General features: G+C 42.1%; 1 protein-coding gene across 1 annotated transcript; it reads right to left on the reverse strand.

Annotated features, from left to right (window-relative positions):
- Positions 1 to 517: 517 nt before the first annotated feature.
- Positions 518 to 26,056, reverse strand: LOC119954460 (peptide YY-like). Its single transcript, XM_038779682.1, has 4 exons — positions 25,855 to 26,056; positions 22,485 to 22,672; positions 9,164 to 9,241; positions 518 to 851 (listed from the first exon to the last, which is right to left on the reverse strand). Exons 2-4 carry the CDS (start codon positions 22,670 to 22,672, stop codon positions 827 to 829), a joined length of 291 nt encoding a protein of 96 aa, XP_038635610.1. The 5' UTR covers positions 25,855 to 26,056; the 3' UTR covers positions 518 to 826.
- Positions 26,057 to 27,281: the final 1,225 nt, after the last annotated feature.

Below are 27,281 nucleotides of genomic sequence, written 5' to 3' on the forward strand. Positions count from 1 at the left end.
CCGTCAGCTTTGGCAGCGCTCTCACTTCTATGCCAAGAAGGTTGTGGGTTCAAGTCCAACTTCAATGCTTTGAGAACAAAATCGAGGTTGACTCTCCAATGCAGTACTATGTGAGTGCCGCACTGTTGAAAGCACTATATTTTTGAAGAGATTTGAAACCTAGGCCCTACATGGCTATTCAGGGAGACATAAAAGATGGTATTATTTAAAGAAGAGCGGAGGAGTTCCCAAAGGGTAACCAAAACAATATTATTCCTCAACCTGCTTCACTGAAATAGATTATCTGGTAATTGTAAACCTGGCTGTGCGAAAATTGGCTGTGGGTATTTCCTACATTGCGATAGTGACAAGCGTTCAAAAGTATTTTATTGGCTGTGGAGGACATTAAGTAGTCCTGAGATCAAGACGGGTGCTACACAAATGCTTTCTTTCACGTCTTTCCAAATTGAATGGTCAGTTTGTTCAGAACATTCAGGAAATAAAAATGTAACTTCACAGACGCACAGACTTCCTTTTGCAAATTTGATTCATCCATTAAACTTTAATTGCACGTCAACATTGTTACAATACAAACAGAAGATTTTTTTTCTCAGAGAGACCCCACATTTTGATTTTGATTGCCATATATTATATTTAACAATAAATTATGTACAATTGTCTGCCACAAAAAAGCTTCAATGGTTTCTCAATGCATGAAAAAGGTTTGCATGCAGTGATCCTTTTGGTTTAGTGTAGTCTTCACATAATTCTTTAGAGGTCCGGTCCTTCTGCACCATAATTAAAACGCAAAGACACAAAAGGTAGACAAGGTACAAAGAGGAAGGAATCACCACATCAAGGAATCACCATACCTGTGGAAAGTAATAAGGAAGCTGGTGAGAATCAGTCAAATACATGCATTAGATTTCACTGTACATTAGGTACAGGTCCATTTAAACACTGACAAAGTACAAATCAGCTTGGTTTGTTACTAATATGAACTGAATGATTTATTTTCAGGCTTTACAGGATCATCCTTCAAGTGTATGTATTAAATTGTTCATTGTTGATAAAAAATACTGCCCCTTCAAATTTGAAATTAGCACCAAATTACAGTAATAATATCAATTATGATTTTTAAAAATTACTGGTAAACAGGTAGCATACGATACTATTAGAGTGTGTATAACCAACAGATTTTCACAGTTAATTTGTCATTCCACTTAAGTTTACAAATAGCGCTTTGAAGTTTAAATTCCCCCAGTTCTTGCCTTTGCGCAGCACGGTTGCACAGTGGTTAGCACCGTTGCTTCACAGCACCAGGGACCCGGGTTAAGTTCCGGCCTTGGGTCACTGTCTGTGTGGAGCTTGCAGTTCTCCCTGTGCCTGCATGGTCCGGGTGCTCTGGTTTCCTCCCACAGTCCAAAGGTCTGCAGGTTAGGTGGATTGGCCGTGTTAAAAATTGACCCATAGATTGGGTGGGGTTACTGGGATGGAGGGAGTGGGTTGAGGTTAGGGTGCTCTTTCGGAGGGTCGGTGCGGACTTGATGGGCCAAATGGCTTCCTTCTGTGCTGTAGGGATTCTATGATTCTAAATATGTGTTTGAAATGGACATCAATTTGAAATATTTCAATGATGGTGTATTTCAGCTTAATGAGATAAATATTAAAGATTACATTAAACTTCAATTATTCCACCTTACATGCTCTTCCTATTCTTTATGACTTCCCTGTGTTTAAATCGTGACTCATCAAACTGGCATTCCTTCATCCTCAAGGAACACATTATATCACCCAACCATTATTCTTAGATTTATTTGTCATTTCTCCTATCTGTTTTACCCACAGCATACTCCTTCACTTGGCATTCTCAATAAAACAAAATACAATTTTCTTCTCAACGTGTTTCTGGAGATTGACCTTATGCTTCTCCAATCATTTTGATAAAATACAGCAGTACCCATTATTTCAGAGTTCTGTATCCTTTCAAGTCAGGACATCATCAGAGTTTAGAAATAAAGTGGAAAAGAACAAAGAAATGAGCCAGTAAAGAATAAATAGAGGAAATAATAAATGAGAATAGAGACTAAATTCTGTCAAGCTGAATATTAAAGAACTAACAAAGAGTTTGAAAGCAATGTTACAAAACAGGTAAAAATGATCAACCATGCTAATTTTGCATGCAAATAAATGGCTAGTGGTTAGATGTAAAATTATACTCATCAAACTTTATTTAGTAGTCACAGAGGAGTTGGGCAAGGAGAGTTAAATGAATGCTTTATTACCAAAGTAAAATATATACAATAACAGTCCCAGTCCCACCCGGGACTATGCAGCTTGGCTCCTACCTGAGCCAGCATTTAAGGTCCTGCGGTAACTATCCCCCTTAGGGGCAGAGCCTGTCCTCCACGAGGCTCATGGGGAGATTAATTGGGTCGATCACGTGGGTGTCGCGGGAGTTAAAACATCCCATCCTCGTCGACAATTTAATAGTCAGAGAGGATTCCGGGAAGGAGAGTCAAATGAATGGTTTATTACCAAAGTAAAGTATATACATGTAACAGTCCCAGTCCCACCCGGGGCTATTCTGCAGTTCGACTCCGACCTGGGCCGGCTTTTAAGGTCCTGAGTTAATATCCCGCAGATAAGGGCAGCACGGTGGTGCACTGGTTAGCACTGGGACTACGGCGCTGAGGACACGGGTTTGAATCCTGGCCCTGGGTCACTGTCCGTGTGGAGTTCCTGTGATAACATGGATTTCACCCCCACAACCCAAAGATGTGCTGGTTAGGTGGATATGCCACACTAAATTGCCCCTTAATTGGAAATACAAATAATTGGGTACTCCAAATTTATTTTTAAAACTATCCCGTGGATCCAGTCCTCAGCAGGGGGGGGGCTCATCCTCCAGGAGGCTAATGGGGAGATTAACCGGGTCATCCCCCCCCCCCCCCCCCGAGGGGTTATAACACTTCATATAGAATTAGATTCAATTTTGTTTCAGTTTAGTCAAAGTATTCATCTTCAGAACTGTGATTCTGTCGAACAAACCATTAAATATATAGATGCATGCAGCTGAGTGAATCTTAATTGAGTTTCGACTGAATTAGCAGTTTGGTTTTTCAGATCACAGACAAGGTGATCGCCTCATGCTGTGTGAATGTCCCAAAGCTGTTGTAATAAATAATGGGCACTGTTGTCATTTGAAATTTAAATTGATCTGAATGTGAATTTGGAAACAGTGGCCAAGGTTTAATGCGGGCGATGAAGGCCTCATCCACCAGATGGAGGAATGGTGGGAGTCCCAAGGCACTTTTCGCTGAAGACCAAACACCATTTCATTGCAAACAGGCACTTGCCTGGCCAACATTAGCTTCCTGTCTGATAACGTCCCATTCCGCAGCCCCCCCCCCCAATCTCCCCGCCAGCCCCGATCCCCAATGCCCCAGGCATTGTCAGCCAATTAGAGGCCGCAACCCTCCGGTAGCAGCAGCGCCAACAGAAACAGTGGCCACTGCCAGTACTACAGAAGGGCCTACCATTGAAGATCGCCAGTTCGAGATAGGTGCGGATAGGATGATGCCCCCCGGATGAGAGTCGCTGATGGAAAGGGGGGGTTGAATGGAAAGATAGGGGAGTGGCTTTCTTCAGGAACCCCCACCCTCTCACCTTCGCAATTCTGGCTCCCTCAGACAGTGTGCCCATGAAAAGGGAACTCCTCCCCTGGCAAATTCAAAACAGCTCGGTAATGCAAACAGGTAATAGACAACATGCTATAGAAATGATCAGGGTTCTTGCATATTCAGGACAGTAAATAAATTATGACTGAAAATAATATAATTTGACGCTTTTAATATCTTTACTCAAAAATAGGATCCATTTAAGTCTACAATGTTCTACTTATTGGTTCACCTGGAGTCAGTTATTTTGAGCTTTGTTGAATTGAAGAGGAAAAACAAACTGCACACTCTCTTGTGAGTAATAATAATGCATGCACCTTTCCACCTCCGGCAATTGAAATCTTTTCCATCTTTCCGACTGTTTGCAATAGCTCCTCCCTAATTTTGTCACAGATAGATTTTTGGAAAGCCAGTCTTATTAAACTTAAATTTGGCAATTTTTGCTGGCACCCTGTTTCCCAGAAGATTGAGTTTTATTATAGTATTAAAAAAAGATTAATTTTAACCCTAATGACCCAGCAGAAGTTGAATGGGCGGACAGTTAAAAATTATTAGGTGACTTGCTTTCTTCAAATTCAACCTACTTTATCTGATGCACAGTAGCACAAGTGGTTAGCACTGTGACTTCACAGCAGCAGGGTACCAGGTTCGATTCCCCGCTGGGTCACTGTCTGTGCGGAATCTGCACATTCTCTGGGCAGCACGGTACCATAGTGGTTAGCGCTGTGGCTTCACAGCACCAGGGTCCCAGGTTCGATTCCCCGCTGGGTCGCTGTCTGTGCAGAGTCTGCACATTCTCCCCGTGTCTGCGCGGATTTCCTCCGGGTGCTCTAGTTTCCTCCCACAGTCCAAAGACGTGCAGGTAAGGTGGATTGGCCATGCTAAATTGCTCTTAGTATCCAAAAAGGTTAAGAGGGGTTATTGGGTTAAGGGTTGAAGTGAGGTCTTAAGTTTGAGGGTGCAGACCCGATGGGCCGAATGGCCTCCTTCTGCACTGTATGTTCTATGTTCTAACCCCTGGGATGCAGATGTGCATTCTTTTTACCAAACTGGCTCCTGTTAAAGCATTAGGACCCTGATGGCATTTTAACCAGGCTCGAAATGGGAAAGTGTGTCTGTTTTTCCCAACAGGCTGAACCAGCTCAGCAACTGGTGGGAAGGTTGATGCAGCCCTTCGGGTTAGTCACGATATTACTTTTGTGGGTCCAAGATGAGCACAACCTGCTCCTGCAGACCCACAAGAAAAGTATTTCCAAATCTGACCCAGGGCATACAATCTTCTCCTCCCAGATACCACTCTGCTCCCTTTCCAGCCCAGAATGGGTGGTAGCTGGATTAGCACTGCTAAGTGAGGCCCAGCTGCTAAAATGACCATTGCTCCTTGTTATCTCTTGCAAGCAGGGAATTATGTCACCTGAGAGGTAGCTCACTGGAAGCCCACTTCAAGTTAAAAGCTACCTCATAGCTTAATCCACAAATGCATTTGACATTAGTTATTCGGACGAGGATAACACTTGGAGTACTTCTGGCCAGCAAAAAATGTTTCAAAAGGCTCTTTGTCCATGGAGGAAGCTATCACGTTTTCTTTATAATCGCATGTTTAGTGTCTTATAACTCCTTTGTTGTTGCTTCTCTTCCTGCACCTGGTGCTTGCACAAGGCAGATTTTCATCTGGTTTTTCCTCAAGCTGGTCATGAGCCTGTTATCAAAGGCTTATAGGTTGAGGTGGCAGCAACCGGCGTCAACCGCAGCTGACCAGGAGTCTCTCCTGGTCTTACCACCTGACATTGGCAAGTTGGAAGGATTTTGCAGTTTGACACTCAATCTGTTTGGCGGCATAATGAATGCACCTTCCTTGGCCATCAAGCTCTGGGGTGGGACTCAAACCTGGTGATTCGTGCTCAGAGGCAGGGAGGCTACCCACTGCGTCAGAAGACCTCCCTTCATAAAGAGACACAACTGTTATTGTTAGTGTATTTTCACACCCCTACGCTGTGTTTTTACCCTTCCGCCCATCGAGAATGCACCAACCCTACCTAGAGCCATTCCCCCTATCCCTGCAACCCAGCTACCCCACCTAACCTTTTGCAGACGATGGGGCAATTTATCATGGCCAATCCACCTAACCAGCACATCTTTCGACTGTGGGAGGAAACCGGAGCACCCAGAGGAACCCCACACAGTCACGGGGAGAACATGCAAACTCCAACAGACAATCATAGAATCACTACAGCGCAGAAGGAGGGCATCCTGCCCATCAAGTCTGCACCAATCCTCCGAAAGAGCACCCTACCCAAGCCCACTCCCCCACCATATATCCGTAACGCCACCTAACCCTTTGAACACTATGGGATCATTTAGAATGGCCAATGCGCCTAACTTGCACATCTTTGGACTGATCGCCCAAGGTCGGAATTGAACCCAGGTCCCTGGTGCTGTGAGGCAGTGGTACCAACCACTGTGCTGAAACTGTGGATACCAACTCGCTGCTTTCGGGATTTTTTGCTATGAAGACGTAAATCAGCAGAAAATGGTTGAAAGACTGTCATACATTTGCATCACACATAAGACAATGTAGTGAGTTGATATAAATCTCAGATCTAAATAAACATTTCTGCATCATTTTTGGAATGGAACTTTTTGTCATTTTAATTTAGATTTAATAATATAGTTTTCATGTATTCGTGCAACATAATGCAAACCTAACTAACCATGTTTTCAACGACTCGGCATAGGTTCCATATGTTCTGCTGCTGGCAACACATTTTTAATGTTCACTGTTGTCTCCTACATTATAGGGCTGTTCATCCAGTTATCAAAATAATATCAATGCCATTGCGTGATCGCATGACACCATCAAATGCTAGATGTACCACACAACCTGTGTTATCAGGTCATTCATATTGAGAAATGTCTCACAATAAGGGATTACAAAGGGCCGTGATGTTCTGTTTGTACAGCTTTCCCACACATAATTCATTCTCAGAAAAGGGATTGAATTGTATTCAAATATTTGAGTTCATTCTATTTCTTATGGGTTTTTAAATTTGATTTATTCATTTAGAATCCAGGGTTCCAGTACATTGAAACCTTTTTAAAATTACACTGGCATTGAAAAGGTCCGGATCTGAGGCTGGCTTTTAAGAGATAGAAAGCCAATCTTTGAACCATAAAATGTTGTCTCGTTATTCGGATTATAACACTGAGCACACTAAATCATTTCCTGCCAAACTTTGCCCACTTTAAAAATGTCCCTTTCTGTGCAGAGTATTGGTTCTGGGCGGAATTTTAAGTCTGTTCATGGCAACGGGATTCTCTGGTCCCATTGCTAGGAATGAGAGATTTGGTTGAGCGCCAAATTCTCCATCCTCGCTAGCAGCAGTAGGGAGGCTGACTCGCAATGGAAAATCCCGGCCACCGTCTTTTCCGCTGGTTACAGAACAATTGTAGAAAGTTTAGCAAATTGACATGAATTGTGACCTGAATATAATCCCGGTTCCAATCTAATAGACGCGATCGAACAGCCACTCTGCACCCAAAAAGCAGCGCACTGCGCAGAGCTTGGCTGATCGGAGCTCGGAGACCCCGCTCCCAGAATCTACCCGGTTTGCAATGCCTCGTGAGACCTAATGCAATCACGCGAGACATTACGATGTAAATCCCGCCCATTGTGGGCAGGATCACCTTTTGGCAAATCTGCATGTTAGAGCGAGACAACTAGTCTCATTGTAATATGAAATTTCCCGAAGACCAAGATTGTACTCAGTGCTCCAGATATGGACTCACCAACACTGTATGGTTGTAACATGACTTCCCTACTTTTATGCTCCAATATGCTCACATGAAGTCAACATGCCACTGCCTTGCTTTTATTTCTTGCCTGCTAACTTTTTCATGTACAAGGACATCCAGATCCCGCCATACCTCAACATTCTACAGTCTGCCGATTCAAATATTATGCTTTCCTATTCTTCTCATCAGAATGGACAACCTCACATTTTTCCACATTATATGCCATCTCCCAGATGTTTGCACATTCACTAACCTATCTATATCCCTCTGCACACCCTTTGTGTCCTCCTCACAACTTCCTTTCCTATCTTGTCAGAAAATTGGACTGAATTGTCCTTTTGTCGAAATCATGAATATGGATTGTAAACTGATGCAGCCCCTAGCACTGATCCATACACTCCCTACAGCGCAGAGGAGGTTATTTGGCCCATCAAGTCTGCACTGACCCTCTGAGAGACTACCCTACTAAGGCAGGAAACTGGAGCACCCAGAGAAACCCCCGCAGATATAGGGAGAATGTGAAAACTCCACATAGGCAGTCATTCAAGACCGGGCAGGTCCCTGGCGCTGTGAGGCAGCAGTGCTAGCCACTGTGCCACCGTGATCCTGTGGCACCCCTCTAATTTCAGTTGACAACCTGAAAATGACACATTTATGACAACTCTGTTTCTTGTCAGATAGCTAATCCTCTATCCATGCTAATATATTACTCCCGAGTCTATGAGCTCTTATTTTGTGTTGTGTAGTAACTTGGTCTGTCGGTCCCCCTTTATCCACCCTGCTTGTTACATCCTCAGTGAATTGTATTACAATTGTCAAACACAATTTCCCTTTCATAAAACCATTTTGACTTTGCTTGATATTATTATGATTTTCTAAGTATCATCCAATGAAATCTGTCAGGCTAAGTGGTCTGCAGTTTCCTGATTTGTCTCCCTACGTTCATTAATAAGGGTGTTACATTGTGGTTTTCCAATCCATTGGTAGCTTTCGAGAATCTGGAGAATTTTGGAAGAGTACAACTAATGCACCCAGTATCTCTGAAGCCACTTCTTTTAAGACTGTAGGCTGCAAGCCATCAGGTCCAGGGTACTTGTTAGCCTTTAGTCCCATTAGTTTTCTGAGTACTTTTTCTCTAGTATTAGTGATTTTTCTAAATTACTTGTTCAAACGTCTCTGCCATTTTCTTGTTCCCCATTATTAATCCCTAATCTCATCCTCAAAGGGATCAATGTTTACTTTAGCTACTCTCCTCCTATTTATATACTTCAATGAGCTATTATTGTCTCTTTTTATATTTCTTGCTAGTTTACTCATCATGTAATTTCTCCCTCTAATATTTTTGTCATCCTTTGATGGTTTCTAAAATACAATCTTCTAGCCTGCCACTAAACTTTGCAACATTGCATGCTTTTTTCTTTCAATTTGATGCTGCTGCTTTCAGCATTACATAGAACGTCACAATGTTTTACTTTACTAACACTGTCATTTTCTTCAATTGGGATTACTTTCTAAATTGAAAGAATTACTCTGATTTAAACGAAAATGAAAGTTGAATAAGTTAGAAACAAAAGATAGTGAATCATCTTTGCCGTTTTATGGTAATTACTGGGTAGGTTGAAAAGTGTTTGTGAGCGAATGTGAGTCGCTATCGTTTCCCTGTAGGACACTGAGCTGTAACCATGAGAAACGCTTCTTCAGACTATATTTACCTTGACCTCCCAATGTGATCACTGCTCTCATCAAAGAGGGAATCTGACAAAGCTTCCGGACTATCTCTCTTTCCATATCTATTGGGGAGAAAGAAAAAACAAGCAAGTTCAATTCTGAAATTTTAATTTCCTGTTTATAGTAAACAACAGAATTTCAAAATACCTTCCACACGCCATCTTTTCCGACTACTATAATTAGAATAAAATATGAGCTCACACAGATTTCTACAACTTGCATGCACACATCTTGATTACGATAAACATTATTGGGTGGGAAATGTATCAATACATTTGGTTTATTTTAACTGTCTTTGGAAGAATATCAATTCTGAATATTATGGCAGAAAATATTGAGGAGCAAAGAGTGAATACTGATCCAACTCCACAAATAAGAGTTTCAAAATGTCACCCACAAATGAGATGTAAACTGTTTTGTCGGCAGTGTGATAAAATGGGTATTCCATTTTCCACTCATAATTTGTTTGCAGTACAGGAACCAAACTGAGGAACATAGTATATTTGGAAGTAGCTATTAAGCGTGCTGGTACAGTGTTTTCAAGAGAATAGGATAAATAACTTTATCGAAAAGATTATGGCCAAGATTCTCTGGCCTCATGGTGGCGTGTTTCTCGATGATGGGAGTCAGTCCGCTGTTCTCCGGCGGTGGGATCTTTTGGTCCCATCGGCGTCAATGGGATTTCCCATTGAATCCATCCAACGCCGCCGGGAAACCCATGGCGGGGGTGGGGAATGGGCAGGACCAGAGGATCCACCGGAGTGAACAACCGGAAGATCTCACCCAATATAAGGTCACTTTCCTTATGGATTTAAGGATGATAAAAAATGTGGATCATTAAATACCTGACATTGACTTTACAGCACAGGAAACAGGCCATTCGGTCAACTGGTCTATCTATGCAGGTGTATTGATGCCTCCTCCTATCCTACTTCATCTCATCCTTTTGGTTTATCCTTCTATTCCTTTCTCCTTCCTGTACTTTTTCATCCTTGCAAATTGACTCAATTGTTCCTTGTAGTTCACTTGTTCCACATTCTACCCACTTTATCAATAAAGGTTTTTCTCCAACTAAATTATTTATGGAGTATGCTAGAAAGAAAATGAATTCTAGTCAGAAATGAATATTGCATGGAAAAATGCTAGATAGATTTTCTGCTTTTACCTTTGGGAGATACAGCAAGAAACTTGATAAATGTTTCTTCAGGAGCTGTAATGGATTGGATGAAGGTGATTACCCAGTTCATTGGACATGAGGTTTGGTTGGTTAAATAACCTCTCATTCCAAGCTTTTTTATACCGTTCCTCTTTAGATTTTTTAGTGAGCAGGAAAATCAGGAGAGTTGGAATGAAATGCACGGTGATAGAGAAAAGTTGACTGAGAGGATGACGCAAAAGATATGCTAACATGAAAAGCAGGAGATGACTAGGAAATCCATACGTTAAATGATACCAAGAGGCTGAGGAGGGCTGAGGGATGCAAGGATGACTGTGGAGGATAATGATGTGAGAAAAAGAGCTTAAGACCAGAGGAAAAGGTCGGTAGGGTTACTGGGTACGGGAATCGGGTGGAGGCATGGCCTTAAGTAGGGTGCTCTTTCCAAGGACCAGTGCAGACTCGATGGGCTGAATGGCCTCCTTCTGCACTGTAAATTCTATGATATTCTATGAAATGAAGAAATGTTGTGAATAAGATTTTATATACCATCCGAAAGAAGATAAATCAGAACTCAATCTCCTCTTGTTTAGTGATGCGATGTCATGGATCACTATGGGTTATGCACTATAATGAACTTTGTTAAAAATAATTTTAATTTTGAAAATGCCAATAAAAATATGTTTTAAAAAAATAAATAAATAATTTTACATTCAGGATTTTATTTTGCATGAACTGTTAGACCATTGTGTTTTTTGTTACCAATTCTCTCACCGCCTCTCCTGAAGTTTATACTGGGAAATAGTTTGATAAGAACTGGGGGCCCTCCCACTGCCTTTCCTTGACACACTGTTGTGAGGGTATTGATGGTATCCTCTCATCAAAACATCCCAAATTCATTGTTATTGAGGTTTATGTACATTTCAACTTCCAATTCTTAAGCTCTGCAAGTCCTTCCCTAAATCTCTCCACCTTTTTCTCCTGTTTAAAATCTACCTCCTTTTTCAATAGCTGTCCTCGTAGCTCATGTAGTTTGGTATCAAATTGTGCTTGATAATACTCCTGTGAAATACTGTGGGCACGTTGCAGGTGTTATATAAACCTACACTGTTGTTGTTGTCTATATAACAATGATATCAGCTTCAGTGAAATGTTTGGTTTTGTCGTGCCTCTTCTATTCATCCCATTGCAATTATTAATCTGCTGACATTCCTGCAGTTAAAAAACAACTATCTTCTCAACTACTTTCCCACATTAAAGTTGGCCTTACATGTTGTTGCAGAGTAGCCCACATGCATACGAATGGGGCAAGAAAAACCCTTCCACTTCCAGAAAAATGTTGAATTGAAGCACATTTGGCCCAGGTCTATTCAAAAATTTCATTGTTCAGTGTTGGTGGCTTAGTGATAATGTCACTGGGCTAATAGTCTCGAAGCCCAAACTAATGCTTTGGGAGCATGTGTTCAAAAATTCAATTTAGAGTCTTGAATTAAAAGCTAGTCTCAGTAATGGTGACCATGAAACTATTATTGATTATTGTAAAACCCCATCTGGTTCACTAAAGTCCTTTAGGGAAGGAAATCTGCCACTATTACCTGGTCTGGCCTACAGGTGACCCCAGACCCACAATAATGTGGGTGACTCTTAACTATTCTCTGAAATATCCCAGTGAGCCACTCTCTTCAAAGGTAATTAGGGATGGACAACTATTTTTTTTTATTTGTTCACAGGATGTGGGAGTCGCTGGCTGGGTCAGCATTTTTTATCCATCCTTGAGGGCATTTAAGAGTCAATCTCAATGTTGTGGGTCTGGAGTCACATGTAGGCCAGACCAGGTATGGATGACAAATTTCCTTCCCTAAAGGACATTAGTGAACCAGATGGGATTTTACCACAATCGACAATGGTTTCATGCGCATCATTCGACCATTAATTGCAGATTTTTATTCAATTCAAATTTCACCATCTGCCCTGGCGGGATTCAAAACCAAGCCTCCAGAGATTACCCTGGGTCACTGGATTAATAATGCCATGGACAGTACCACTACGCCACTGCCTCCCCAGTGCTGACCTGGTCAGAAGTGCCCACATCCCACAAAATAATTTTAAAAATGTGCAGCAGAAGCTGCACCAATTTTCTTCAATGGTGACTGGTGAATGTCGGAGGCATTTGGGTTAATGCTTGCACCAGCTGTACAGCTGCAAATTCTAAAAATGACAAGTTAAATACACATTTGCCACTCTGTTCTTTACCTGTGTCATTATCTACGCATACATAAAATTTGCCAGGTGTAAATCGCCTACCTGAGTCAGAAAGAAACCACTCTGGGCCTTGAGCACAGAATGTAGATTGTTACTTCAGTGTAATAATATAGCGTTGCTGTATTTTCTTTTTGATGCAATGTTAAGCTAAGGCTCCATTTGCCTGCTCACGTGAAAGATGCATAGCACTGTTCAAGGAGGAGGGAGTCTTGTGGTGTCTTGACCAATTTTCATGTCTCAACCAACATCAAGTGTATTAATTGGGGCTGGTTTAGCACAGGGGAGCACGGTGGCCTAGTGGTTAGCACAACCGCCTCACGGCGCTGAGGTCCCAGGGTCGATCCCGGCTCTGGGTCACTGTCCGTGTGGAGTTTGCTCATTCTCCCCGTGTCTGCGTGGGTTTCGCCCCCACAACCCAAAAATGTGCAGAGTAGGTGGATAGGCCACGCTAAATTGCCCCTTAATTAGAAAAAATAATTGGCTAATCTAAATTTTTTTTTAAAAAAGCACAGGGGGCTAAACAGCTGGCTTGTAATGCAGAATAAGGCAGCAGCGCGGGTTCAATTCCCATACCGGCCTCCCCAAACAGGCTCCAGAATGTGGCGATTAGGGACTTTTCACAGTAACTTCATTGAAGCCTACTTGTGACAATAAACGATTATTATTAATTGGCCTTTCATTTGTTTGCTAATTGTGGAGCTTTACTGTCTGCAGGTTGGATGCTAAATTTGCTTGCCTACCAACAGTAACTGTACTTTAAAAGAGACCTATTTGTTCATCTACAAGGGAGTCAAGTGTGATGGGAGCAAGGCAGCAAAGTGGATCAGCCATGAGTAGTAAAGGAGGCTGAAGCGACCAAATAGTCTATTCCTGCTCCTATTTCTTATCTCCCCATATAAAGTATGTTGGGACTAAACAAATGACCTAGTATATCCCTTTAACACAGTAAAATGTTCCGAGGTGCCTTGCCAGGCTGAGAGAGAGGAATTGTTTTAATGGAGGCAAAGACATTAAATGTGGATGTGAACCACTGGCGGAGGCCTCAGAGTCAACACATTCTCTACAAAGAGGTGACTGGGTGCTGTATGTCAGATAGGTGCAGAATGCCCTGTAAAATGTCTTTGTTCTACTCAGATGAAATTTATTAAAGTGATTTTTGTGCTCAGAGCTAGATATTAATGGAGCTTGTTAATTCATTAAATTTAATGGTCTGAAAAATTAAGATTGCTTTTGTTAATTTCCTCTTCGGTTTCAGTGCAGATACTTTGGTAATTCAAATTCTGTTTTTGTTTTCCCATTTATAGCTTTATCTTCCTCTTTTCCTCATACCTCTTTCAGTGTTGACTCCAAGCTCTACTTTTCTCATATAGCTAAGAGATTCTGAGGCCTTGCTTGGTACAGCGGGGGAAGTATCGGGAAGGGTACTCATGAGCCAAGTCGTGACTGGCGAACCCAGAGAGGTCAGAGGTCCGAGGCCTCCTTGAAATAAAGTAAACATCTGTCCAACAGATAGCCAGATTCACTACTTGGCCTGGCGGGCAGCAACGCGAGGGCCATCAGTGGAAGGACAGTTTCCATGGCAATTGTGCTTGGCAGTTGCAATTGGCGGGAGAAGATGGAGCACTCCTACTCTGCCAAGTCCACAAGGTAGCACAGTGATTAGCACAGCTGCCTCACAGTGCCAGAGACACGGGTTTGATTCCTGTCTTGGATTACTGTGTGGAATTTGCATATTCTGCAGGTCTGTCTGCCTTTCCTCCAGGTGCTCCGGTTTTCTCCCACGGACCAAAGATGTGCAGATTAGGTACACTGGTCATGATCAATATGCAGGGTTATGGGGATAGGGCAGGGGGAGTCAACCTGGGCAGAGTGCGCTTTCGGAAGGTCAGTGCAGACCCAATGGGCCAAACGGCCTTCTTATCCACTGTAGGGATTCAATGGATTCGATGGATTTCAGAGAGGCAGAGAGCTTTGAAACTTACTTTGAACCCTTTTGGCAAGTCAGCTCGTCCAACCGAGCAGAAGATGGTGTGGGACTTCCCTGGCTGGAGGTTAGAATGATGTTGTGGTGCTGGTGATATCATTGGGCTGGAATATGGGCATTTTAAGTAAGCGCCTACCTGTTTTTAGTGGGAGCCTTACCAATGGTCTGAATCACCACTGTTAATATTATGGCAGCTGGGAACAAAGTGGTTAGGAAGGAGCATTTTCAACATTTTAAACTCTTGCCCAAACCTTCCCTGTATGTCATACGGGGAAGGGTAGAATCAAAGAATCTTGGAGACCAACAAGTTGAGGTACTCACTTAAGGTGGAGTTTCATCCTATGTTACCCTAAACATAGCCAGGAGCTCGAGAAACCCACTGACGGTGTGCAAAGATTTGAAGCTGAGACTTCCTGCATTGGAATTCAAATGCCATGTAAATACAGCTGATAGGTAGTCAGTCCAAATCCTCTTCTCTAGACACATGTAGAATCTCATTAGCAATGTTCCAGCAAGATAATGCAGAAGGCTCTCATTGCTTCAACTGAAGTCTGACGGCATGGTGGCACGGTGGTTATCACTGCTACCTCATAGTGCCAGGGACCAAGGTTCAATTCCAGCCTTGGGTGACTATCTGTGTGGAGTTTGTATGTTCTCCCTGTGTCTATGTGGGTTTCCTCCAGGCGTTCCGGTTTCCTCCCACAGTCCAAAGGTGTGCAGGTTAGATGGATTGGCCTTGCTTAATCACCCTTTAGTGTCAAATGATATGCAGGTTTCGGTGGGGTTACGGAAAAAGGGCGGGGCAGTGGGCCTGGTCGGTGCAGACTCGAGGGTCGGAATGACTTCCTTCTGCGCTATAGGGATTCTACCATTCTATAAATAGTACAAAGTAAGGGTGAATTTTTACAGACCCTCCCGCCCGTGGGATCTTCCGGTCCCTCCGAAGACAATGGGCTCTGCCCCCCTCCCCCCGGACACGGGTCATAAATTTCCACCCTAAGTTTCACTCCAGACAGCTTCCTTCAGGGTGAACATGCGAGACGGAACCATTCTGTGATCGCATCTGCATGCGATGAACAAGTCCCACTTTGCAGTGACTGATAATTACAATGCTGAAGAGATTTCTGTTCACATGCTCCATTTACAGAGTGTTGTGAACCCTTGAGTCAGAATGGAGTGACAAGAAAATAAAGGAGTCCGGTAGCATATGTGAATAATTTAGTGTGAAAAGTGGTGATATTTGAGGAAAATAATGGCATGTTTAAATCAGGAAGTGAATGGAGTGATATTAAAAGAGCTCAAACCTTTTAATATGCCAAAGACAGTAAGTGCATTTCACTACCTTTACTTTTATATAAGTTACCTGTGTTTTGGTACAGACTACCTATATACCAATCGCTTTGTGGCAGTGTTCACCGTACTACAGTCCAGTAACAATCCCACAATTAATTTGTCTTTTTTTTTTTGCTTTCATAAATTGCATAGCACAGTGAGGTTTGAACATATGTGAGGTGCTACCAGTGGGCAGCACGGTGGCACAGCTGTTAGCACTGTGACTTCACAGTGCCAGGGTCCCAGGTTCAATTCCCCACTGGGTCACAGACTGTGCGGAGTCTGCACATTCTCCCCGTGTCTGCATGGGTTTCCTCCGCGTGCTCCGGTTTCCTCCCACAGTCCAAAGACATGCAGGTTAGGTGGATTGGACATGCTAAATTGCCCTTAGTGTTCAAAAAGGTTAGGAGGGGTTATTGGGTTAGGGTGGAAGTGAGGGCTTAAATTGGGTCGGTACAGACTCGATGGGCCGAATGGCCTCCTTCTGCACAGTATGTTCTATGATGTTTATACCTCAATCACAGATTTGAATCCAGCCTAGGTTGATGAAATCTCAGTGTCTCTTTCAATTCTGGATATCGATGGACATAACTCATGTGAAATTTGTTTTTCAGTCTTAACCCAGTTCACATGACAGTTGTTCCCTTCAGCAAAACAATTCATAATTGCAGACGAGTCGGCACTAAATTGCCAGAATGACTGTCCAGGAATTACTATCTGGTGGAGAGAATGGAACTACCAAATTGACAGACAAGTGTTGTTATTAATTTAGATTAGCTCCTGTTGTAGTGTGGAGGAGGGGGAGCTTTACTTTGCAACGCAGCTTCTTGGTGTGAACACACCAGAATGCAAAAAGTGATAAAAGTGTTCAATTCACAAATTTTGACGCCGAGGAATTTAATTTGTGAAAGGTTTACTTGCTGTAAATAAAATGCTCACAGCAACCTACGCAGTAATACCTCCCTCCCAGAACCCTTAAGGCAAAACGAAACAAAATGGCCTTTGATTGGGAAGTTTGAACATTTCAATTGGCCTTGTATTAATAATTTCATCAGTGCATTTTGATCAGCTCTCAAGTTCATTTCAGGATTCTAAGCATCAGTTGAAGATACCCTCATGAGGCACCACCATATGGTGTGTGGGGGGAGGGTGTGATAAGTTTTAATCAATCACTCCCAATCGCTAACAACGTTGCAATATTCTTCCAAGAATGTATGTTTGAGCTGAGGCAGTAAATATGAAGCACGTGAGGGAGAACAAGAAGGAAATGGCTCAGTTAGCAGTTGAAATTTTAATAGATTAGTATTCATAACAGACTCTTCCTTTGCTTTATCGTGGATTTAAATACATCGCGTTAGGGCTGCTAAATTCTTGCAATTTGGATGACTTAGTGAACTAGGGAATGGAGGAGAGAGATAATTTAAGGGTTGGGACTGTTACACAACGCGGAGAAACTGATGATTGAAAAATTACACTAGAATTCTCTATGCCTCCCTGTTGCTTCGCACAGTATAGGCCAATTGTCCATTGCTTCTTAAGTAAAGTGCTGCCAAGAGGGCAAAGTGGCTGCTATTCACATATATTATCAACTTTTGAAAAATCAGTGTGGTTTTCTAAGTGTTCCCAAAATAAAGAGGAATCCATTCTGTACTTTCAATAAGGACCTAGGAAAAGACACTATGGAATCACTTGCCAAATGCAACAGTGTGAGGAAAACAAACCCTGGTTGTCAAAGCTGTTGAATATTCTTTATGTTGCAGAAAATGCATAAACACGAGGACCCCATTAAATACTCTGATGTTCGTCCAGCTATACGGATAACTCGGTGCAATATGACATGAACAGCAAAGTAGCAAATGCTAGAAATATACAAGTCAGTCTGTGTTTGGAAAGGAAAACAGTTGGATTTAATTTTTTAAAAGGTGCTGCTGACCTAATCTACCTTTAAAGATTCTGCATTATGTCCTGTTCATTTTTGGAATATTTGGCTTCAATTTCACATTTTCAATTTTCTTTCTTGATAATCTTTTTCGGGTGAACTTACTTTCCCAGGTAATTGTGTTTTTATTGTGGTGTTTTGAAGCTATGCTGTTAAAATTAGCATTTAAAAAGCTGCCAATGTGAAGGTACGACCAGTAAACTGCTGGCTTGTACAAGATTAAAGATGCAGCAAATGAACGGTCAGATTTTAGATTAAAGCAGGACGGGAACATAAAGCATGAGGTCAGTACTTTAATTAACTCCAACATTCCAATCTGATACAGTGGCTATAGTCAGTCGTACAAGGTTCAGCATAAGCCAGGTTTATTTTTATTTTAGGTTAACCCTTTACAGGTACATAGGTCGGTGTTAGAAAGCAGAACAGAGTTTTGAGCCAAAAGATGAATTAAACGTCAAGTTAATTTCACCTATAAAGCAATAATGAATGGCAAAGTGTACATATAACAGGGCTTTTACTATACTGGGCATTATGAGGTGAAGCAGAGTTCAAAACCCTGTTCTCTTCAAACAGTGAACTGGAGATAATGTCAGGAAATCATGCACTAAATAATAAAGCATGCCAGAAACATGTAATTGGAATGAGAAGGTATAATTGAAATTATAGATGAATATGTTGAGCTAGTGTATTGGGATCTTAACCTTGTGATGCAGTGGGTCGGATCCTTGCCTCTCAGAGAGAATAGAACATAGAACATACAATGCAGAGTGAGGCCATTCAGCCCATCGAGTCTGCACCGACCTATTTAAGCCCTCACTTCCACCCTATCCCCGTAACCCAATAACCCCTCCTAATCTTTTTGGACACTAAGGGCAATTTAGCATGGCCAATCCACCTAACCTGCGCGTCTTTGGACTGTGGGAGGAAACCGGAGTACCCGGAGAAAACCTACGCAGACACGGGGATAACGTGCAGACTCCGCACAGACAGTGATCCAGCGGGGAATCGAACCTGGGACCCTGGCACTGTGAAGCCACAGTGCTATTCACTTGTGCTACCCTCTCCGGCGTCGAATCCCACCCCAACACATGATGGCTAAGGAAGGTACAGGTGAGTAACAATCTGCAAATCCTTCCAACACACTCCAATCACAGGTCGCAAGAGTGGTAGAGATTCCTGGTCAGTCATGTGAGGGACAGAAAGTTGGAGCCTCAACCATCAATATCCATTGTTCTGGATTACAAAATACATGGAAAAGTGCATGTTGCCATTGCAAATTGAACTCCCCAAGTGATCTGTAACACACTATCGCCACTGGGATCTTACAGCATCACTCGCCATTTTCAGCATAACAGGATAGACTGCAGCACATGTTATTAAGTTAAATAAAATTAAGAAGTAAAACTTCTTCAGAATATGCTTGGAACACTATTTGAAATAAACAAGTGCCCTCGAATGCTGATTTCCAAGCGAATAAAGTGCCTGGGTACTTGTTCCTCTTGTAATGGTGATGCTAGCCGGTGAGTATAGCTGTGATGCTTTCTAAATTACAACAGTGATTATACTTCAAATCCACTTCAACAAATATAAAGTGCTTTGGCATATCCTCAAGTTGTGAGAGGCATTATATAAATGGAAGCTCCTTCTTTTCTATACATTCTAATCTGTAGGGTGGTCTGTACCTGGGATTGAGGTATAAGCACTGTGTTTAAAACTCATTGTGCGATGCAATTTATGAAAGAATGAAAAACATGAGAAATTAATTGTGGGATTGTTAATTGGATTGTAATATATTGAAGTATTACGCAAAGTAATCAGTAAATAGTTAGTCTGTACTTGCTATAAACATAAGACATTGAGTCTCAATAGGTTTGATTATTAGTTGCTGGTGTAAGGTCAACCTTACAGATATCATAGAATCATAGAATCCTTACAGTGCAGAAGGATACCATTTGGCCCATCAAGTCTGCACCAACCCTCTGAAGGAGAACTCTACCCAGGTCGACTCTCCTCTCCGCTCTGCCCTAATCCCCCACCCAATCCCATAACCAACCTACATCACTGGACACTAAGAGGTAATTTAACATGGCCAATCCACGCATCTTAGAAATTAAATTGCACTCATATATTTTTATTGGAAATCAATTAGTTCGCATTCCCACAATTTCTTTTTCTTTTTTTTAATTCAAGGCACCCAATTTTTTTTCAATTAAGGGGCAATTTAGCATGGCCAATACACCTACCCTCCACATCTTTGTGTTGTGGGGGTGAGACCCACGCAGACACGAGGAGAATGTGAAAACTCCAGACGAACAATGGCCCGGGACCGGGATCGAACCCAGGTCCTCAGTACCGTGAGGCAGCACTGCTAACCACTGTGCCACCCCACATTCCCACAATCTGATGAGAAAAGCTTTAAGATGTTTTTCTAAGTTTGAGCAAATCTTTCATTATTGATTTATTCATGAATGCTATTAGTCATGTCTGAACCATCTTATCAATACTATTATTATTTGGGAATAATCTGACAGCATATAGATAATAGCCAAATATGAATGATGGCTTGATCCAAATGCAGCAATTATTTAACTGAGTACTTTCAGCTAAACAGTTTTGTTTAATGCCTTTTGTGCTCCCTAAGTTAATTACTTTGCAATGTTTTCAAATCGAATACTAGACCTACTTCCTAGAACATTGCTAGTCCTGAATTTAAGGGCTCCCAAATAAGAAAAATCAGTTTTGCAGGTCACAGTGGAGAGTGTTTTTGTTCAAAGACAATTTGTAAATGTTGCTCACATATCGCTGCATTGTGTGAAACATAAGATTTAAACTTGTTTTGACTTCTTTTCACTGACTCATGCTCTGCAGGCACCAGTCACTGCAAATGCCTCAGCTAACTGTTCAAATTCCAAGTGTGAGCCTGAACGGTACATGGTGGCAGCCTATTTGAATCAGAGAGACTTCAGAGCCAAGCTTCATTCTGTTCTCACCCAACATCCAGTCACAGACACATTCCAGCAAGAGTCACCAGATAGTAGTCACAAGTAGGAAGCCCACTTGAAAACTAATTTTCCTTAGGCCAGAGAGGATATCTGAGACTGGCCTAAATAGTATAGCACAGTGCTGCACTCGATCTTCATCCATCGGGCAGGAGATACAGAAACGTGAGAACAGACTCAAAAACAGCTTCTTCCCCGCTGTTACCAGACTACTAAATGACCCTCTTATGGACTGACCTCATTAACATTACACCCCTGTATGCTTCATCCAATGCCGGTGCTTATGTAGTTACATTGTGTACCTTGTGTTCCCTATTATGTATTTTCTTTTCTTTTCATGTACTTAATGATCTGTTGAGCTGCTCGCAGGAAAATACTTTTCACTGTACCTCGGTGACAATGAACAAATCCAATCCAATCTCACGGACTGGTCTCATCAGCACCATTATTTTTTTAATTGTTCATTTACGGGATGTGGGCTTCGCTGGTTAGGCCAGCATTTATTGCCCATCCCTAGTTGTCCTTCAGAAAATGGTGGTGAGCTACCTTCTTGAACTGCTGCAGTTGCCGAGGTGTAGGTTCACCCACAGTGCTGTTAGGGAGGGAGTTCCAGGATTAACGACGGCATGATGGCACACTGGTTAACACTGCTCCCTCACAGTGCCAAGGACCCGGGTTCAATTCCGGCCTTTGCTGACTGCCTGTGAGGTGGTTACACATTCTCTCCGTGTCTGGCTGAGTTTTCTCTGGGAACTCCGGTTTCCTCCCACAGTCCAAAGATGTGCAGGGCAGGTGAATTGGCCATGCTAAATTGCCCCTTAGTATTCAAAGGTTAAGTGGGGTTACGGGTTTGCAGGGATAGGGTGGGGAGTGGGCCGAGGTAGGGTCGGTGCAGATGGTCCGAATCGCTTCCTTTGCACTGCAGGATCTGAATGGCTTCCTTATGCATTGCAGGAATTCTATGATTTTGCCCCTGCGAATGCCGATATATTTCCAAGTCGGGGTGGTGAGTGACGCGGGGGTGAACCTCCAGGTGGAGGGGTTCCCCGGTATCTGCTGCTCTTGTCCTTCTAGATGGGAATGGTTGTGGGTTTGGAAGGTGCTGCCTAAGGAACCTTGGTGAGTTCCTGCAGTGCGTCTTGTAGATGGTACACATGGCTGCCACTGTTCGTCGGTGGTGTAGGGTTTGAATGTTTGTGGAAGGGGGAGCAATCAAGCAGGCTGCTTTGTCCTAGGTGATGTTGAGTTTCATGAGTGTTGTTGGAGCTGTACGCATCCAGGCAAGTGAAGACTATCCCATATAAAGCTAGCCCCCCCCCCCAATGTTTTGCTCCATATCTATCATCTTACAAAGATGAAAATATGTTGACAACTACAGTACAGTGCTGCAGGAGTGAACTTCCCCACTAAGCAATTGCGGAATGTTATGCTGACTTTGAAAAGAAAATTATATTATGCAAATTGAAGCACAAAGGGAGTAAAGTAAGCAAATCAATCACATGAGGTGACTGCTTAGCGCTGTTAATGATCTGCAGCAGGAACTGACTGTAGTGTGAGTTATAAATATGCAGTGCGAATTGTTGCTGACTTGTTTGTTATCTTGCATATTCAATGATGTGCGTCTTCAGCTTACCTCTGCCGTGTGATGAGATTGATGTAATGCCTGAGAGCGGAGTAGTACTTGGCCAGTTCCTCTGGGGGTGCATCCTCTCCTGGGTTCTCAGGTTTGGGAGGATAGGCATCCACCAAGGTCCCGAGGCACACCAGCGCACAGAGAGCAAGAGCAATCAGGGTTGTCCAAGGTTTCTGAATGGCCACCATCTGTCACAAAGGGAAGGAAAAGCCAAATTCAGCACTGCATGCCAAGTGAATCAGCTGGTGAAATCAGCAAAAGGCATTAATAAACAAGTTTATTGTAACCAGGTTATCTAGAATCTGGTTTAAATACTTATATCATTAACGTTGTACTACTATAACCCTCGAACAATTTCAAAAGTGTTTCTCACATTGAAGTATGATTGCAACACAGAGAGGATTCAAACTGAGCTTGCAGTTTTAAATAGAGCAATAGACCTGCTGAATTTATTTCAGATGTTTTTATTTTAGATGTTCAGCATCTGCTTTGTACTGGCATGAAGAATTTGTCCAGTTCTTTACCAAAAGAGGCTTATTTGGTTTTACTAACTGAGGTTACAGCACCACTGAACTTTACTGCTGCAGGGGCATGGAAAGGCAATCGACCATGGGTGGTGAGAAGTGAAATTCCCAAATCGGAGAGCCGAAGAACCAAACTGGTGCCAGTTAGGGAAAGTGGTGGGCAGCGGGAGGGGGAAAGAAGTGAGTGTTGGAGAAAGAGATCAATCTGCACACGGTCAACATTGAACAAGCTCCAGTCGATCAGGTCTACTAGAGATCAGATTAAGAACAGACCTGGAAGTACTCAAAACTCAAATTCAAAGAATAGCTCCAAAAATAATTGCAAAATAAATAACTAGAGGCAAAGTGCATTCATTGAGTCTCCTGTGGGTTCCAATTACCTGAAAATGCAAAATGTTTTGTCTAAATTTAATATGCGCCAGATGCACCGGATGTAGGCGGGAATATAGCAAACTTGTGAAGACCCACACAATATTGTAGATCAGGAAAAATCCAGAAGCTTTGAATATGGATTGAGAACGAATACCAAAAAGACAAAAGTATTGGTAATCGGAAGGAATACTTTCAAAGAGACAAGAGTGAACATTCAAGTGGATGGTGTCACACTGGAATAAGGAGGTAAACGCGTCTATTTGGGCCAAATAATATCAGAAGATGGCAGGTGCGATGATGAAGTTAGAAGAAGGTTAGAAATAGTCGGAAGTAATTTTGTGAAGATGAAGGATGTGTTAACAACAAGAAACTCAAGCTTGTAACAAGGAAAAAAATCTCATAAGTTGCCACAGTCTATCCATTTTCCAGTTTCTCCCAGAAACCTGAACAATAAATAAAGGCCTGTGGGAGGAAACAGAGGCCACTGAAATGATGCTGCTAAGACCTATGATCTAAATCCCATATGTAGAACATGAGGCAAAGGAAGAGGGGCGTGAAATTGCAAGAACAAAAAGAACTCTTAGAAAGTGACATCCAGAAAATAAAGCCAGTATTTTGGAAGTTTGACCGCCACTGTAAAGCTACAGGGATCACTTTCAGAGAGAGAAATGGAGGGCAGCAGAAAGAGGGGCCAACCTAGATATAGTGGGATGACTGGTGTCACCGAGAGTTTGCAGACGAGCTACAGCGGATGTGTGAGGACGCTGCAACAGGCGAACGTGACACCCAGATCTCACGGTGGCGGTAGTTACAAGCAGAGAGAGAAAGAGAGAGAAAGATAGAGAGGGAGATAGACGACAAAATAAAGTCTAAAGTGGCACGGTGAGGATTGAGCATAAATGGGTGAGCTTTAAACAAATGAAGGAATTCAGGAAATCATGAACATGGCCAGTGGAGTAAGACTCCCACACAAAGCCATCATTAAATTCAATTAGAGGGAACCCAAGAGGGAAGTAAAAATCTGATGAAGTGGCCATCCAAATTAATCATGAAATTCTACATGTGATTCATAATATTTAAAATTACTGCAAACCATATAACCAACATCCAAATCTTTGAAAAAGATATCAGTCTGATTATAAGAGAAAGGAAAAAGAGAATATTCCATTTGCATTTCATACAACTGAGCACTTGTCAGATATGAAGAGACAAAAGAAAAGATGAGACCGAGAAACTAAAATTAGTATCGGGAGGACAAATAAGGGATGCCAACGTTTCAATGAGTTTGAATAAACCCTAAACTATCACCGAAAGGATTCGAGACCTTAATGGTAAAAGTGGGGGCTCTGAATTATTTACTCCTTTTCTGCAGATCTGCACTTTCTAATTCCTTATGTTTTTATCCCTTGTTTGCTGAGTTAACTCAAGCTCAATCTCTACATGAGTTCTTTGGACTTGTGTCAGTATTCGTCGAATTGGCACCTATCGTGTTGAACTGAATCAGTAAAGTCAACTGATCTATGTATCCCCGTGAGTTACCATAAAAGCTATCCATATTTCTATTTTTTCTTGTTGCTACTACTTAAGATATATCAATGAATGCTTTCTTCACTCAGAACCAAGCCAATGTAGAACATTAAACAATGCAGTGGAGTTTGAGTAAATGAACCGTGACTCTAAATATATAAGTCTATGCTGGTCTCACTCCCACTCACTTGGGTTCGGGCATGAATACAATTGGAAAATTAATTATGTGGAAATCTAATTATGTTAACTCGGATTCCATTGTACCATCGAAGTTTTGCAAGGATTACACAAAAGACTTAAAATGCTGCAGAATAGGCTCCGAGCAAGTCATACCCCAACAAGTTAAAGATATTATGACAGAATAATTTACATCATTGTGCTTGGTAGAAAGGGGGCCCCTTCGACTGAAAAATGAGCCACATAAACTCACATGATGCAGATTCTCAGACAACACAATAAGTTGCAATCAGTCAGTGCACCCTGTGCACATCATGCAGATATACTCCTCAATCCAAATCAAAAAGGTACTGCCAACACACTATTTTTTTTTCTAAATTTGAAACAGTTTAGTTAATTCAGCAGTGGTGTAGTTACCGAGAGCATCCGTGCTGTTGCTCTCTCTCTTCTGATGGTGAATTAGATTCCTCCTCAGCTTTTACCTCAGACATTAGTTACAACAATGGTGGAAATCTGCTACCTGCCTGTCCTTGGAATGACAGCCAACAATCATTAAATAGTTAGACCTTCAAAGCTAGTCTGCCCCACTATTCAGATATGAAGTGGTGCCCATCCAAGTTTCTATCCACTGGTCTTTGCTGACAGATCCCCTCACCCACTTGACCATTTGGAAAAAGAGGTTAGAAAAGTTACGCGGGGACAACATCGACTTGTTGGGAATCTGAAAAAAAAACACATTTTGCATTTTTTTTAAATACATGTGTACTTACCTTTATTGTCAGGAGGTCTTGTCGTCGATCAGAGCAAATCCTAGTCTGTGTGTGTGAGTGTGTGAGAGTGTGTCTATCTGGACTCAGCAGTGTTCAGTTCTCTTTTGAAGCTGTTAGGGATCTCAGCTGCTTTTTATATGCGCGGGTTCCTAGACCACGAGGGCGGCGTTCCTTTGTTATCATCTCCCTGGACTGACTTTGCATTAATGAGTTATTGACAAATCAATATCCACTCACTTTCCTTCTCTCTCCCCCCGGACCGGACAGATAGCGTATCTTCCGTTTTTAAAAAAAATCATAAAATACGCCTCCCCCCTCCCAATAAAAATTGGACAGGAAGGACAAATTGACAAGTATCAGAACTGACATTTAGGATTCAATTTCGAGCTATTCTGAGCCCCACTCAATCCATGCCTGCAGTATTCGAGAAGTCGATGGTGCATTCGATTAACGCCTAAAATTACCAAACTATTTTATTTCCACCCTTTTTTCAGATGACGATTTTGTTCCATATTAATACGATGCTCTGTTAATTTACCAGTTGTTATTAATAAATACCGATCGACTTAATTTAATCCAAAAACCAAGATCTCAGCACCAACGTGATTCTGTCGAACACAGAAAAGTCTGGAATTACTTTTGGTGCATCTGCATTTGATACTTTTAAAAAATCAATTATTGTGTCCATTTTGTGCAAAAAAATGTGCAGTTGTAATCACGTTGACTCTTTAAATCTGACAGAATAAAATGATAAATTAGAGTTGTCGACTTGTAGAATTCGCCTGTTACTCTAATAAACTTTTCTGATTGATTTATGTCATGCAAATTCCAGCCTGATGGAACAGGGAGGGGACAGAGGAAGGTGCACTAAACTCACTCTGAATAGAAGTAGGGGGAAATACGGAGGCTTTTGGCAACAAGGGCAGGAAAAATAAAAGGCCCTGTTGTCAAATTAATCCGAAGAAAGTGTCTCTCAAAAGTTGCTATCCGATCAGACACCAACCTGCGCCTCGGGGTTCTGAGGGTCAGTATAAACCAAGTTCAACGTTAATATCTTCCACACCCAATACATTCCGCTCCGCAGTGACACTTCCACGGTTACTGTTCATTTAGGTTCGCCCCGTGGTTCTGCAGATTTGTGTTAATGCCCCTTAACAATGAAAGCCTCAGATTTGGACAACTGTAAACCCCAAGTGGATCCCCACTAGGTGAAGTGACCTGGATGGGTCACAGCCGCTGCTGCCCTTTCACAGAACTCCTGTTTGTAAATTTCATTTGTAAATTGTAACTTTGTAATTTGTGCATTTCATGGCGTATGCCTGAAGGAAAGTTGAGGTCACACCATCCTTTAAAAACTTCATCAAGTGGCACTGCGGATAGCTCATGAGCCAACAAACTTTAAATGTGGTTTGAGTTCCTCAGTGATA

The sequence above is a fragment of the Scyliorhinus canicula genome, chromosome 19 (genome assembly GCF_902713615.1).
Source record: "Scyliorhinus canicula chromosome 19, sScyCan1.1, whole genome shotgun sequence".
NCBI classification, from domain to species: Eukaryota; Metazoa; Chordata; class Chondrichthyes; order Carcharhiniformes; family Scyliorhinidae; genus Scyliorhinus; species Scyliorhinus canicula.